The sequence below is a fragment of the Cottoperca gobio genome, chromosome 9, assembly GCF_900634415.1.
Source record: "Cottoperca gobio chromosome 9, fCotGob3.1, whole genome shotgun sequence".
In the NCBI taxonomy this organism is placed as follows: domain Eukaryota; kingdom Metazoa; phylum Chordata; class Actinopteri; order Perciformes; family Bovichtidae; genus Cottoperca; species Cottoperca gobio.
Genome location: NC_041363.1, coordinates 29,096,686 through 29,114,533, shown reverse-complemented (window position 1 = coordinate 29,114,533; position 17,848 = coordinate 29,096,686). Strand labels below are relative to the sequence as shown.

At 40.0% G+C, this 17,848-nt stretch overlaps 1 protein-coding gene across 1 annotated transcript in view; it reads right to left on the bottom strand.

Moving 5' to 3' along the window:
• Positions 1–17,848, bottom strand: part of ehmt1a (euchromatic histone-lysine N-methyltransferase 1a) — a 34,289-nt gene that overhangs the window by 14,350 nt on the left and 2,091 nt on the right. Inside the window, exons 4-17 of the mRNA XM_029438792.1 lie at positions 16,729–16,811; positions 16,207–16,417; positions 15,638–15,768; positions 14,622–14,780; positions 13,074–13,372; positions 12,628–12,711; positions 12,461–12,549; positions 12,243–12,349; positions 11,666–11,788; positions 10,925–11,026; positions 10,705–10,809; positions 6,940–7,094; positions 6,175–6,343; positions 4,293–4,349 (exon numbers count right to left, since the gene is read on the bottom strand). Of these exons, the coding sequence (XP_029294652.1) occupies positions 4,293–4,349; positions 6,175–6,343; positions 6,940–7,094; positions 10,705–10,809; positions 10,925–11,026; positions 11,666–11,788; positions 12,243–12,349; positions 12,461–12,549; positions 12,628–12,711; positions 13,074–13,372; positions 14,622–14,780; positions 15,638–15,768; positions 16,207–16,417; positions 16,729–16,811 (1,874 nt within the window). The remainder of the gene's footprint in view (positions 1–4,292; positions 4,350–6,174; positions 6,344–6,939; positions 7,095–10,704; positions 10,810–10,924; positions 11,027–11,665; positions 11,789–12,242; positions 12,350–12,460; positions 12,550–12,627; positions 12,712–13,073; positions 13,373–14,621; positions 14,781–15,637; positions 15,769–16,206; positions 16,418–16,728; positions 16,812–17,848) is intronic.

Sequence of the window (17,848 nt, the reverse complement as noted above, 5' to 3'; positions counted from 1 at the left end):
CTATCTATATATATATATATATACAACACACCATATATTAATATAGATATACCCACATCAACCGCTATCGATATATATATATAAGAAGATAACAACACATCATATAGCGGGTAGGCTGGCGTCCTCGTCGCTGCCACATATTATAGTATGTGCTAATTCACACATAGATGCGGTAGGGACGGATTACGTGACAACGAAAGCAGCACACATATAGATGTATAAAGACACACACATAGATAGGTACTCGATAGGCCCAAGTCGGTGCATAGAGAAAAGATCGTTGAGTCAGTATGTTTGTGGAGGAAAAACCACAGCTTGGGGAGTAGTAGTAGCATATTAAATATACACACCTATAGATATAAGAGATAGATAGATAAGGCACCAGAGAGATGATTACGCCGACATCTCGTAGATGCATAGGGGAGGGGGCACACTAATGAGCATATATTTCTCGACTAAGCAGATAAGCAAATGATCAGATACACACCGTCTCGATAAAGAGGCACACAGAGAGCGTGGATGCACACCCTGATAAGATAATAGGGATGTGAACCAGAACGAAGGACAGTAGATGTACAGCAGAACTATACCATATAGGCACATATATAAGAGAAGCGTAGGCGAAAGGGCACAGCGGATACATCATGTGGATAGGGGTGTTGGGAACACCGGTTGCAATGGTCGGGAGGTACTAAAGTCAGGACACAACAACCTGCAGAGAGATAGAGACAACACACGCATATAGACACACCACAGTAAGAGGACAGCGACACCACCATAGATATCGAGAGAGACCATAATAGAGACCACAGAGAGATTATAACACATATCATACACATGTATATATATATATTTGGTATAAATATGTTTATAATTATATAAGGTTGTGTATATATATATATATGTGTATATATAATATGTGTGTATATATTTATACTATATACAAAACAGATAGTAAAAGGACACATCTATATTATATCTATATTATATATATCTATATATTGTGTATATCTATATATAGAGATATATATATACAACACATTAATGACACATATATATATATATACACACATAGATAATATATATGCACACACATATATATATAAGATAATATACACAAACCCATATATATATTAATATACACACATATAGTATATATATATACTACATATAATATAATAGAGATTATATATATACACACACCTATATATAATATACGTATATAGACACACCGGTGCCCAGATATATGCGTGGAGGAAGCATATCTGATATGATATACACACACACATATATATATACGATAGGGATACGACACACACATATATAATTCGAAGCGGGGGTATCATAGTGTAGATACAAATCTCGCACACGATATATCTAGGTATAAAATTTGGATGGCAAGAAAGGGTTACATAAGTATATCTATACACCCGATATATAAAGTCGAAGTATATATATATATAAATACACACAAGTATCGGTATAAGTCTCTATCGGGTATATACACACACATATATATGATGTTCGTAAAACACCCCCCTCATATAATATATATATAGGCAGCGACACACACCTAGTGGAGGGTAGTGTCGTGTGGTTTATCTGTGGGGGAAACCACATACACACAGACTGTAGGAATCAGCATATGGGGTCGGTTGCTGAAAGGTGAAACGGGTCGCGCGTCGACCATAAAACACAAAATAGATATAGAGAGGTTAGAGAAGAGCATGAGCACAGAGGAAGTAATAGACATAGATACCGATCTCAAGAACTACACATAAGGGAGTCTCAAGCGTAGGGACTAAGGCGGAGCTCTAAACGCAATGTGAAGAGAGATAGCAACAAACATAGGAGACAAAAAAGAGAGGGGTCACTCTGTCTAAATAGGGAGCGACACATCAGTATATAGTGAGAGTGACAACCTAGAAGGACAAACAACGTTGCAGTGACTAAAAACGGCAGCATATTGTCGGTTACAGACGCTAAAAACGTACAGGATTGAGAGAGCACTCAAAGAATCACCGATACATACACATTAGAGAGATAGCCAACCCGCAAAACCCAGGGGTTGAGGGGTGGATATAGAGGGAGGAGATAGATACAGACACACACATAGATAGAGATATATACGACACGGAGAAGAGAGAAACAGACACAGAGAGAGGGAGATATACAGACACACAGAAGAGAGAATAACACATCACAGACTATTAGATACAGACACAGATATATATATACCACATACACAATAGATATATATACATCCAACATATATATACACATACACAGATAATACATACCATATAGATACAACAACCGAGATATACACACATATATATACACACATATATTATATATCTAACAACTACACATATATATATATATATACATACACATATATATATATATATATAACATAACATAACACATCTATATTATATTGACATACACATATATATATATATAGAATAACATACACATATAAATATATATAGATACACCTATATATATATACACATACACATAATAATATATATTACTTACTCACATATATATATATACATCACATATATATATACATACCATATATATCTATATCATATATATACTACACATATATATATATATATACATACACATATATCTAATATATCACATACACATATATATATATATATACCTCCACCTATATATATATATACATACACCTTCTATCTATATATACATACCCATATATATATAATTAACATCCACATCTCTCTCTCTATAAAATACATACACAGATATATATACTACATACACATATATAATATATACATACACATATCTATAATATAATATACATACACATAATATGATCGACCTACACCTATATATATATACATACACATAGAATATAGAACATACACAGATATAATATCTAACATACACATCGGGTTAATATAGTATTATAGACATACACATATATGATATATATAAACAATACAACATATATTTAGGTGGAGTGTAATATACATACACATATATATATATGGTTTGCATATATGGGTTGGTGGGGGGGGTATATGTATTGTTGTTACCGATATATATAGGCTTATTTCTATTATTACCTATCATCTTTTGTGTTTTTTTCTATATTGTTTTTATTGGGTACACTCGTGGTTTGATATGATTCTATATAAATATATAGTAGGATACTGGTTTCTGTTACGATCTGATGGTGGTGTTAGTTTGGGTGAGAATGGTATAATATATATACACATATATCTAAATATATTATATAGACTATATATATATATATATTATATACACATATATGTTAATATCTATATAGCTATACATACCATATATATATATATACATACACATATTATTATATTATATAGGTAATATATAGTATAAGAAAGAACACATATCGTTGGGGTTTGTTCCATGTATTTTATTTTTACAGAGTTTCTGGATAGATAGTGAGAACTTGGTAGTACGATATACATATTAATATAACATACACCCACATAGATATATATACTATAATTATATAGCAACGAAAAAAGTTCGTAGTGATGCGACTAACAGGGGGGTATCGTAGAGGTATAAGCGACTAACACACACAATATATATATATAATCTCTGTGTATATCTCTCTATGAGTATACTAAATGTGTCTGTATGTATGTATATATATATATATATATACACACACACATATATAATACACACACATTATGATATAATAATATATATCTAATATACATATATCTAGAGCTACATATAATATATATAATATATACACCTACACATAATATATATATACATAATCTACATATATAGATCTATACACACACTATATATATATATATATGTGTAATATTATAAATATATCTATATATAAAAAAAAAAAAAAAATATATCTAATATATGTGTATAGAATATATATATATATATATATATATATAATATAATCTATATATATATATAATATATATATATATGGTATAATAAGGGAATATACAGAAGTATATATCTCTCTCTCTCTCTTGTGTCTCTCTCTCTCTCTCTCTCTCTCTCTCTTTATCTTCTCCTGTCTCCCTCTCTCTCTCTCTCTCTTCTCTCTCTCAATCCCCCCGCCCCGGTCCACCAACCCCCACCCTCTGCAAAGTGGGCTCATTGCTTTTATGGAGTTTTTTAGGCAACGTTAGGCTTAAATAACAGAGAGAGCTTAAATGATGGGGCTTCTGGAGAGCACGTGTTATAAAGGGAAGCTGTAGGTGACGCGGGCAGGTGCTCAGCACCTGTAAATGAGTGATGTCCTTGTCGATTTTCCATGGGGGAGGTGACACGGTGTCAGAATGTAGTTAAAGTTTCCAGGGGGGAGCTCTGCTACGCTGCGCAGAGACCATTACACACGGAGACAGGGAATTTGATGGGGAACGCCTGCGTAACCCCGAGAAAATGTCCCTAGAGAGTACAGGATAGACATTTTTTCTCTCTTCTCTCTCTACTCCTCTATCTCCTCTCCTCTCTCTCCCTCTCTCTATATCTAATCTCTATATCTCTATATTCGCTCTCTCTCTCGCCTTGTCTCTGTCGCGCGCGGGCGCCCCCTCCTCTCCCAGTCATGGCCCCGGGGGCAACAAGACGGGGGGGAGGGTGTGGACAAGACGCATCCGTTTAACGCCATGGCGGTAGGGGGTTCTAGAATGAATGACTAGCAGATGAAACTGCAAAGTAAACACCTTCAAGGATCAGGTATCACACGTCGGTGGTGGGCGGTGTCTGGCTTTTAAAGTGATCGCGGCAAAATAAAGAGACAAGGATGCGGTTTACCTAGCTCAGCATAAAAGGTAGGAATCCCCCAGAGGGCAAGGGCCACTGGCTTGGGCGCTAGTGTCCAAAGTTTTTAAAAACGAATATGCTAAACCCAAACGACAACACAGGGTGGAATGATCGACCACTCTGGGCTGGCGATGGGAGTTTTTTTTTAGCTTCCAGTTTTTGGGTTTAACAGCCAACACTTTACTTTTTAGCGTCACACTCCTCACAGAGGGGGCCCACTTGTGTCCTCATAACCTCATTTCTAGCCGGGCGCAAGCATCTCTTTTTAGCCAATGCAGCGGTGTGGGGGGGGCTCTAGGTAATGGGGTTATTTCAAGTTTTGGCTGTTGCTCGGATCAATTCGTAACTACTTTAGTGCAAAATAATCTCAACAACTATTGGATAGATAGCAATTAAATGTTCACATCAGGTGTGGTGGTGGGGGGGAGGTAAAACAAATATTCATGGATGAAGTGGGGGTGATGAAAAAAAGTATGATCACACATTATGGGATATGTGGATGAGGGGGGGACAAGAAATGGGGGGAAGGGGGGAAAAAGGGAAGGGGTCAACAAGCGGGACAAGCGAAGGGGGAAAAAGAGGAGAGGGAGAGGGGTATGGGGGAGTGGGGGGAACCTCTGTGGGGGGCAAGTGCGCTGGAGAATGTGTACCATCAAAGTAAGCGGCTACAAAAGGGTAGGCAAAAATTGCATAAAAACGACTTAAACTGGGGATGGGACCACTGGTAAAACATTTACCTGCATTAAATCAGCAATTTTACATAAAGTGTGGGGGTCAATGCAGGGCTTCCTAGAGGATGAATTGTGATCACGTTGGTGATCCCTTTGCTCTTCTGTGACCATCATCGGATCAAATAAAAAAAATTCTAACAAGCTTAACTAAGATGGTGACCACTGTAAACATTATACCTGCATTAAATCAGCATTTTAGCATAGTCAATGCAAGCATGTTGACATTTTGCTCTTTGGTATTTTCTTAGGAGTTTGTTCCAGACAGACAGACTGAACAAGAAGAAGAGTAAACACTGGACTTTATCTTTGGGCATTCAGAATGTGGACCGACCGTAACCCCAAATTAATGTTGTTGCGTGTCTGATCACAGACTAACACACCATCCTAAACAACTTTGTCAGTTAGTATGGCCATAATATGTCAAATAAGCAAAACAGTTAGAAATGTGTCGTCTCACAGAGGAACAGTGCCACTGACAATCACCCAAACACAGATGAGAGCAGACATCAGCAATATGTGTTACAAATAACATTTGTATTTTTCTATACATGCAATATTAGAAAAGGAACATTAATATTATTAAATAACCCAGCAGTATGGCCGTCTACCTGCTGAGCACTCTCTCTCCATGACAGTCCCTGCCTCTCCGGGCATCAGTGAGCTTCTTGTTGGTGTTGAGGGACGTCCACACCTTGGAGCCGTAGACGCAGCAGTCCACAGCTGTCTCTCCCTCCCTGTTCTTCTGATTGACGTCAGCTCCACGAGACAGAAACAACCTGCAGGTGGATGGATGTTTAAGTTAGAAATCTGCTGACTCGGTTAGAAAAGGTTGTTTTGTAATGCTTTGAAGCTAAAACAACATCCTGCAGATATTGATAGACTACATTTTCCAGTAGCTAATAGACTTTATACTATAAAGTCAGGTAGAAGCTGCAGCCCAGGGGCTGCTCTGAAGTTTATAGCAATCCCTGGGCTGCAGCTTCTGCCTGAGCTGATGTCAGTTTCTCATTATTACAGCTCTGTCAGGTTGACCTATGCATTACTAGTCAAAACCAAAATAAAATTTTAGTAAAATGTAGGTTGAAAAGAAGTCTAATAATCGGAGCTTTAAATGTGAGTGTAATGCATTTTTACTTGTTTTTCAAATAAGCCCCCCTTCATTGAGTGTGTGCAGTCCGACAGATGTTGATAACTGAATGGATCATTTTGCATGTGATGGAAGATGAAAGAATGTTTAGAACATAAATAATTGTTCAGAGATTTTAACTTTCTTTGAGCCAAAGCAAATGAGAAAACCTGTAACACTGGACTGATCTGAACTTGATGAAGGTCTGTGTAACCCAAGTGAACTTTTCTCCCAGACTCCACTCACATCACACACTCCAGGTGGTTCTCTCTGGCAGCAACATGAAGCGGTGAGTCACCATGAACGTTGACAGCGTTGAGGTCATATCGAGCCTCCAGCAGAGCCTGGGCGACGTCCTCACAGCCCGAAAGAGCCGCCCAGTGCAGACAGACGTTCTCTTCCTGAACAAGGAGCAGATAAGTGGTCACATCGTGTAGGATAGAGGCAGGGCTTTATCACTACAGGCTGTAGAATAAGCGGCCAGGTTCCTATGTAAGATGAAGCATCAGATTGATGTGTATGATGATCAGTTGAGTTATGTATTCTCTTTGACTACACATAAGTAACATGACATTAACCCCCCACTGATTCGAGTGAAAGAGGTGACGCATAATATCAGTATTGACCGAGAAGATGATTTCTGGCATTTTATGTCCTTAAACTTATCAGATCAGTGTCAATGATCATTACTTATAGAAAGTATTTGTTATGCACGATCAAGATCATTTTATTTATGTGATGACAAAATTGTATTGTAACATTATTTGGACTTATTGGTTCTCAAGCAGGAACTTTTTCATATTCTTATTCTAAATCTTACTTTTTAACTATTATTAATGGTAATGTGGATTTCCTGCCAGTCGACCACTTTGTTCCGGACAAACATCTCAAAACCCATTTGATGTATTGCCATGAAATTTGGTACCGACATTCATGGTGCCCAGAGGATGAATCTTAACGACTTAAGTTACCTCTTGACTTTTCATCTAGCAACACCAGTAGCTCAAAGTCTTAATTTGTCCTGTGAAATGTGAAAATAGAGTGGCACAAAACTTTGTACAAACATTTATGGATTGGATAAATGCTACTGACTTTCGTGATCCCTAGGGTTGGGTATCGTTTGGATTTTAACGATTATGGTTCTGCTTATCGATTAACCTGTAACCCGTTTAATTTGTATGCCGATATTAAATAATATGATTAATTTTTTTTAATTCACAAGTTAGTTCTGATTGGTACAAACACAATACAAACAGCCAGCTGCCTGATTGTGTTACTGCTCACAAAAGTTTAAAATGATTTTAATAATTTCATTCAAATCATTTTCCAGACCGTGCATGTCATCTTAGGTCATCATCAGTTCAAAATGTCACTTTGTGCAATACTTTGGTTTGGATTCCCATCAGCCTCAGCAACTGAGAGGGTAGACATCGTAAACATTCCACCTACTTTTAGATTGGTCATTGTGCGCATGTTGACGTTAGCATTTAGCTCTATGTAGCACTGTTCATAAGTAGCCTTCAGAGCCACCAGTAAACCTGTTTATGAAGTTTGCACGTGTTACGAGTCAGATTCACCAAAACTTCTAAACTGCACAAACTTATCCTAAATTGCTTGTTTCAACTTGAATGGCATCTGTTCATAAGGCACATTCACAAGATGTGATCATTCGCACAATAAACATCCCAAAAGAAGTTAGCTGCTAGAAAACATCTCCCTAAAGCAAAGTGGTCAATGGCTAAGATAGGAGAATAATTCATTCCTGGGGTTTTTTAAAACACTTTATAAAAATGTTTAATCATGCGTGACAACTTATAACAAGGTATTATAAGTGGACATACTGTATGGTGTGTGGTTATTAATGAACTGGAGTACGTGTTACTCCTGCAGGGCGTGTTTTCAGAGGAGGTGCTGCAGCCTCGTGGACTGGCTGACTGAAAAGTCTTTAGACCTTGTTTTGTTATGCCGCAGAGCTCGATTCCTTATTTTGTTTTAGATTAAAGTTTAAGAACAAAACCATTTAGTTTATACTATAACCCTTACTCTTTTTCAACAAACAAGCGTCAATTCACCTCAGTCAGCCCATAAAAGAAACAAATGGATATCATGGTCATTACATGCTTCATGCCTCCGTGCCAAAGTGTGTGAAAGAAGAATCTGAGTCTGGGGTTACACAGCACATGATAACATTATAACTAGCATTATAACTACCATAACTTTAGCCAGTTATAAAGACAGATGGACAACAACTGTTCCAGCATATAACAGATTATACATTCTAAGTTTCGGAAATGGAATACTGTCTTATAAACATTAATAACACTTTCAATTTCTCAAAAACTGTACAGTAAAACCATCCTGAAATACAATTCATTAGGAATGTCTGCTAAACTATAAAAGAAGGTTTTCTCATGACAGGCAAAATATAACTTACAGACAAGCATCAAAATCCAAGAGGGTACCTTGTTGGACAGGGTTTTCGCAAACAATGGCTCACTTGACCTCAGTATAGCAGAGCATTGTGAGCAAGCACACCCCCGTGCCTAATGTTGGCATTCCCATAGACAACAGACTTCTTGCATCATCAGCGCACGTTATTTCGTGAACATTCAACTGATGTAATCTAATTGTACATGTACAGACACCATACATTTAACAGAATCAGCAAAGACATGTCTGTGACCTTCAGCGTCACTGGATCGGTTCGCAGCCGAGTGTGAAGAGGTTGGGATGAGGATCAGCACCTCCAAATCTGAGGCCATGGCTCTCAGCAGGAAACCGGTGGATTGCCTAATCCGGGTGGGGAATGAGCCATTACCCCAAGTGAAGGAGTTCAAGTACCTCGGGGTCTTGTTCGCGATTGAGGGGTCGATGGAGCGAGAGATTGGCCGGAGAATCGGAGCAGCGGGGGCGGTATTACAGTCACTTTACCGCACCGTTGTGACGAAAAGAGAGCTGAGCCAGAAGGCAAAGCTCTCAATATACCGGGCGATCTTCGTTCCTACCCTCACCTATGGTCATGAAGGCTGGGTCATGACCGAAAGAACGAGATCACGGGTACAAGCGGCCGAAATGGGTTTTCTCAGACGGGTGGCTGGCGTCTCCCTTAAAGATAGGGTGAGAAGCTCAGCCATCCGTGAGCCGCTGCTCCTTTACGTTGAAAGGAGCCAGTTGAGGTGGTTCGGGCATCTAGTAAGGATGCCACCTGGGCGCCTCCCTAGGGAGGTGTTCCAGGCATGTCCAGCTGGGAGGAGACCCCGGGGAAGACCCAGGACTCAGTGGAGAGATTATATCTCCTCACTGGCCTGGGAACGCCTCAGGATCTCCCAGTCGGAGCTGGCCCGGAGAAGGGAAGATTGGGGTTCCTTACTGGAGCTGCTGCCCCCGTGACCCGACCCCGGGTAAGCGGTAGACGATGGATGGATGGATGAACCAAAGACATGTGCTATGTAACCCAACACTCAGATTCTTCTTTCACACACTGTTGTCACTTTGGCACGGAGGTATAAAGCATTATGAATGTTGAAACTATAATACTGATGTACACCACTTATGAACCTCGTTATAAATTGTGATTATAAACATGTATAAGTGCTTTATAAAGCCTTATAACTGCATTATAATGTCTTGTGCATGTGCTTATAATGCACTGTAGACATGACCTTTATATAAAGTGTTACCAATTTCTATTGTATTGTAACATAGTAATGAATGGCCAACGTAATACACAGCAATGATAGAGGTATATAATATGTTGTCTAAACTAGAAATACCTTTAATCTTAATTATCACATATTACCTTGCTCAAGGTGATACAGCATCCAATGCCCCTCTGGTTCTCCAGTGTACTTAACTTTCACTCAGTTTAGAGATAAAAATATTATGCATCCCACGAGATCACAACTGTCAGAGAGTTGATCTTGATGAGCTGCAGTGCTGTATGAAGTGTGAAAAGTGTTATGGTGTGTGTGGTACAGCTGTAACAGTGACCAGCGTGACGTGTGCACTGACCTTGTCTCTGATGTTAACATCAGCCCCTCTGGCCAGCAGCAGGTGGACCAGCTCCTTATGCTTGTACTCAATGGCCCAGGTGATGGGAGTCCATCCCCCGTCGTCCTGCACAGAACAGGCTGTAAAACTTGTGCAAAGATTTAGACTAACATATGACTCGATTTACACATTACAACATTAGATGTTAGCAGTTAGCCGATGAGGCAGTGTGTGTTTTTACCTGACAGTTGATGTATTTGGATGCCTTGGAGAGCAGATGATGGATTATATCATAATGTCCCAGTTTAGCTGCCAGATGTAGACAGGTGAAACCCATGATATCCTGGGATGACAACATGATTCACAATGAACAACACTGAGCTACTGCCACTACTGTTTTTATTGTCTTCTGGATTCTAGGAGTTAAAACCTGTTGGTAAAACAGGAAGTAATTACAGAAATCTTTTCAACAGTTCAGATATGTTCTGTACCGAATAGTCTCCCTTCCAAGCTCGAGAGGTTAATAAAATGTACTTGATCAGCAAAGAGTGAAGTGTTAGGTTAGTCCATACACAAAGCTGCAGCAATCAATTACAGAAACTCGCATGCAATGCATCCTGGTCCATTTAGGCACTGCCGGCACGGCTCCACAAGCAGGAGAACTCGGCTTTCTCAGCCAATATAGTGCACTGAAGAATGTATTTCTTAAATTGGCTACATTTACCATCAACACTAATTGGACACATAAAAGCTGGCACATTGTCCCTCTCTTAATGTGTTTTTCTGAGTGTTTCAAGGTAATAAGTAGGTAGGTAAAAATCATAATACTAATGTTGTGATTTTAAAAATAGTCATAAAAAAGGCCTGAGCAGTAGCAGCAGTTGATAAGAGTTAGAGATTGGACTGAAAGATGGATGAAGAAGCAGAATTTGACATGAACACAGATCAGGCTGGGAGGACTGAGATCAGCCTGCGGCCCCACCTTGTGGCTGACTGCTGCTCCAGCTCTCAGCAGGTACTTCACTGTGTCCAGGTGGTTGTTTTCACAGGCTGCCATCAGTGGTGTTCTCTGCTGCTCATCAAACATGTCCAGGTTGGCTCCAGCCTATACACAAAAAACACACACACACACACACACACACACACACACACACACACACACACACACACACACACACACACACACACACACACACACACACACACACACACACACACACACACACACACACACACACACACACACACACACACACACACACACGTCACTCTCTTGCAAGAACGATGACACATTGTCATTTATCTTGTAGCTGCGTTGGAAATACTGTATGTTTAATAAACAAAATGTTGATGTGTTGAATACTTATTCCCCTCACTGCACTGTGCTGTATTGCACTGGAACTCTCCTAAATATTGGCTGAGATAGGATTTTAGAAGATTTGACCAAATACATTTAATTTGAGTCCTAAAGGTAGAAGCAGAAATGTGTCACACTGAGCATTCTGGGCCAGTTATAAAAAGAGCCGAGGTGCAGCCTTTAGTGAAGACAGTCTCCTCACCTGGACCAGCATGTGGCAGATCTCCTGGTGACCCTCAGCAGCTGCTGCTTGAAGAGGGGTGACTTTGTTTTGGCCCTCTATCAAAAAGTTGGGGTCCTTACCATCAACTTTAATATACAAAGTTTGGTTTATCAGTGTGATAATACAAATACTAAAAAACATATATTCAGTTATTTGAATTGACGCTGCTTTATGTCAAGTAATCATTTTTGAATTACCTAGGAGATGAATGACCTTCTGGAGCTCTCCTTGTTTTGCAGAAATGTACAGCTGTCTCGTGGGGTACTTCGCTTTCTTTGGTTTGAGGCTAAAAAGAATAAAAGGTCTCAACAATTATTTATACCAAAGTTCAAAGTGATGCAAAGTATTTCATGGTTAACCTTACTTCTCATCATCCAGTGCCATCAGGATGGTTTCCAGGGACTCTTTAGGTAGTCTATCTGCGGCACACACAGCCTTGCTCTTTATGCTGAAGACAGAAAGCCAGCATGAAGATTTCTGTGATAAACTGGAGTTATCCTTTAATATTTGTGAGTTTAGTGACTTTGCCAAGACTTTTTTCTATGTTTTCCATATCGTCACCTTCTTAGACTAATGGCCTCGGTCACATTTTAAATATAGACTATATGATATTTATTAATCATTTCACACAAAAGGGTTATGACAATATATGACTATTGACATACAAATAACAGTCTGTCAATTATGTATCAAAAGTCGATTAGATTACTTAGGCCAATTTACGAACTTACCGTTGTGATTTAGGCCATTAGTTTAAGACGGTGACGATATGAGAAGATCAGGTGACATAAGATACATCTGCCCTGTTACCTGCTCGGGCTCTCATCTCTGCTCCTCTGTGGTTCGCTGGTCTTCTTAGCTCTGAGTATCTGTGGAACAGCAGGCATGGTTGGTACTGATGGCAGTGTGGCCACAGCTGGAAGTGACGGCCCTGGTTTTGATCTGGGTAACGAGGGAGACGGATCAGCCTTCACCACCGTGACCTCCTTCGCCCCGCTGGCATCCTCTCCGCAGTGGGGGCAAAACCTGAGATCCTTCAAGATGGAGGCACAGTCGCGGTGAAAGCGGTGGGAGATGCTGCCGTAAGGCCTGCACTCCATGAAGGTGCCCTGTGGGACCGAGCAGGAAAACACTGCATTCAATTTAAGAAGTGCAGTATCTAAATGTATATATTATAATAAACAATGTATAGTACTCAAATGTCATTTCAAGTAACGTGAAGTGCGTACGAACGTTTTACGCATCATCGTTTGGCACGTGCCATGAATCTGACTTTAATTTTGTGCGTGCAAAAGAACATTTCTATGCACATATGAGTGAATGAGGCCCAGTCTCGTTCTGTCAGGGTTCTACACACAAAGACATTTAGAGCAGTGCTGCCCAAGCGGATGTGTGCCCCCACACCACCTGTCAGCTTTGGAACTGAGTTTATTTGAATTGATTTGAACACTGATGATATTTACCTCTATCATTCATATACAAATGGAAATTATTTTCATACAGTTGAACCAACTGACTTTACCAATGCTTAAGTCAGGTTGGTCAAGTTTGTATTGGTACTATTACAGCTTGCAATGACAATTTATCCACTTCTTTCAGATATCCCAACCATCACTTACTATCTATTTATTTGACCTGACAATTGTAACTGTTTATTTAATACTTTTAGAAAAACAAGCACTTTATTAATCTCTCTTTGGAGAGATTCAACTTTTTAGCCAAATATTACCAGCAGAAATGCTGCCTTTATTATCCAGGAATTCATATCATAGACACTACAACTGACTATCCGTATAACATTTTGGCCAAAATGTAGCACATTGACCATTCATAGTCCATCCATATTCTCCGTTTCGACCTAGTCTTGTTGAAATCAGATGAGCTACTCCACAATCTGTCCAACCCCCCTGGCAACTGCAGAAGTACACCCTGAGTAGCCCTGGTTGGGACTAAGTGCTTCAGAGTAAGAGGGAGGAGAGAGAGGAGGGAGTGAAAGAGGAAGCAGGAAACTGAGAGAGAAGATTAGCGCACAGGTTGGCTGAAGCACTGTCGTGTATTCTGAACTGTTGAACATGTTGTAGACATGTGTGGGCTTGTGCCATGAGTTGTGTATGGCTCTGAAAATGTAAACTTGTGTATTAAAACCTAAAAAAGGACGGTAGGTATAGCATTACATAACCTGCTTTCAATACAAATAAATATTTAAAATTTTACAAAGGAGTTAAGGAAAATAAGATGATGGACATGGAAAGAGGTTAAAAGGAAGAGACATTGAACATATTGAAAAACAGATATGTTTAGATGGAGGTAAAGAGTAAAGACGTGTTACATAATCAGTGTGTATCAGTTTCCCCTCACCTTCCTGCAGAAGAGTCCACATCCAGGGCAGCAGTGGTGCTTGACCATGCCGGCCCGGTGGTCCTCACACAGAACCAGCAGATGGACCGTGTTGGAAGGTCGCATCATTTCCTGCTTCATCACTCGCCTCTGGCAAAGACTCAGCTGTGGAGAGAAAATCTAGTAGACGTTAACAGAAATAACCATACCAACACACTATACAACATTAAAACCAGTAGGTGTTGCTTTTAGACCCATAATAACCTTACCTAGCAACAGCTTTTATTTATTTTTTAGTTTGATCATATCCTACAAATTTCCATTGTTTTCCTAAGAGAGCTGTTGGATTCCAAGATGAAAAGCAGCTTTAGTTCATGGGACACTAAATCTGTTCCACAGAAACGTATACAGTGAGTACCACCCATAAAAAAGGATGTTAAAGAGCACTCTAAAAGAAATCTGCAGAAAATATTTTCTGCCCTATGGAATTTAAACGCCTGCTTTGTAATTCAGGATGTCCCTCAGTGATGTAGTGTTGGTATGTTTAGGGTTATCTTCACATCTGTGATTCTCTCTTGGTCAGGACGAAATAAAGAGGAGACATGGAGGTTATGTTTTTGGTTTGGTTTGTTCGTTTGATTATGGAAAAACTACCGGGCCAATGTTAATGTAACTTGAATTGTGGAAGAATGTAGCCTGGGCCAAGGAAGAACCCAATACATTCTGGAGTGAATCTGAACCACAGGGCGGATACATGCATTATTTTTCACTTCTGAAAAACGGCCCTGAGGGACGAGTTACCTTGTAGTTTTAGTCCATTCTGTTAAGTTATGGTGAATGTCCTGCTTCCTCAGTGCTGCATGGACCCATCTCATTCTGATGACTGATAACAAGTCATGCTGCAGGTATGAAAGCACCTTAAGTATTCTATGCCTTTTAGAGGTGACCAGTGGAACCTGCAGTAAAATGTGAATTCTAATAGGAGGCCAATACCAAAGTGACACATCAGTGTTTTTATTCTTTCAGAAGAGCTTTACCATTCCATCCATGCTCTCCATGGCCATGCAGGTCTGATCCAGTGTGGCCAGGCTGCCTCCGCTGTAAGGAGTCTCCATACGACAACAGCACAGTGGTAACTCCTCAACCAAGTCTGTTCCTGTTACCTCAGCTACACACACACACACACACACACACACACACACACACACACACACACACACACACACACACACACACACACACACACACACACACACACACACACACACACACACACACACACACACACACACAGCGGTGTTATAGCTGACGTATACATAACGTACATATTTCTAGCATTTATCACTTAATTAGACTTTTTATTTTAAGTCTTATTTGAAATGTACATTTGTAATGGCGGGGGGGGGGTAGATGGGTAATTGTTTAATTGTGTAAATGTTTTAAGCTACTGGATGCCTGAATTTCTATCTATCTACATATCACACCAAGAAAATGACCTGTGTGACCTATACAAATGTGTTCTGCAGAAGAGAGGGGACATGATGAATTTAGATAATCTTAGTTAAATCTCATGAAGCCAAATCAGTGAGTGAGAAGCTGTTGTCACCTGACAGGGGAGGGGAGAGCAGCTCTTCCTGAGCTTTCAGATCCAGACAGTCCAACGCCAGCTCAGTGTATTCAATATGGCAACCTTCCCCAGGTTCCAACTCCATCAACAATTCATTCCTGACGGCTGTCGGTACTTCGGCCTTCCGAGTCTCTGGTAGAATCACTGGTTTCTCATCTGTCTCCTCCACAATGGGTGCTGGCTCCTCTTTCTGATTGGATAAAAGGAAGGACGTTTGTATGTATTCCATCCTTATTTACTTTAATTAAACCTCCAAATTCAAGACTTGTAGAGTGTCATTTAAAAAAAACTTAATGGACTTTTGTAGTTTTTACAGCGTACATACAAAAAGACAATCCACATCACAAACAGTATATGACTAACATGGTATTTACTTACACTGGGTGGCTACACATTGTATAAAAGTGAACATATTGTGTGAAGGCATTAATTTGCTATTCTGGAATACTGACAGTGGGTTGGTAGGAGGTCTGACACACAGGAATGGATAAATAAATGGACCTTGTCCTGCTGTTTAAGGGCCTTGGCCTTCTTCTTGGGGACCAGGTTGTACATTCCCATCTTCCTCTTCTTCCTCTTCACAACTAGGAAAAGCACACAGAGCGAGGTTAGGTGGCCAGAATTCATCACTAGGAAAAATGCCTGAAAACTCCCCCTTCTCACCCCACCTGTCAGTAACCCCCTCAACTGATAGTCTCTCCATTCAGACTATTGTGACAGACAGGTTGCCCGTCTACATACTTTCAAAGCTGTAAACAAAAGAAACCTCTCTTACATACACAGTTGTGTTTATAGTTTATCTACAGCTGCAATTTTGTCAACCCCATCCCGTCTCTGTGGACGCAGCACCGGTGCAAAAACCACTTCCTCATTACGTAATCATAAAAAAACAGCATGTAAAAAGAACCAACCTCAGAACCCCACCCAAATCCTCCCAACAAATCAGAAACATTATATGAAACCTCCTCTGTCCAATACCTGAACCCCTAACAACAAGTCTCATCCTCAATTAATTAGTTACTGACAATAACCTTCATATTCTCTGTCTCACTGAAACCTGGCAAAAACCCTTAGAGCAGCTCACAGTACACACCCTAATTTACAAACAAAATGTGCAGCAAAAAGAAGATACCCTGAACCCTAACCCCTCCACATTAGTCAAAGCCTGTCTCTCTGCTCTCCAGCCATCCTCTTTAACTCCTTCCTGTCTACTGGCTCTGTCCCTCTCGCCCTGAAACTCGCCTCGTTATGCTTATCCTCAAAGAACCTGGCTTTGACTCTGATATCCCCAACATACAGACCCATCGCTAATCTCCCCTTTTCTGTATAAAACACTGAAATGCACCATCACATCCCAACTCAAAACACACCTGGACTTACCATTTCAACCCGGAATTAGATCATAGAGCAGAAACCGCTCTAATCAAGGCCACCAATTACCTCCTCCTCTCCTCTGATGCCCACTCTTTCATCTTTATCTTACTTAATCTCAGCTGCCTTCGAAACCATCAATCACTCCATCCTCCTTCCGTATCACTGGCCCTGCCCTCGCACTTCTCCAATCCACCAACAGTTCAGAGCATCAATAAATCCACTCTAACAAAGCCCCAGTCACTCAAGG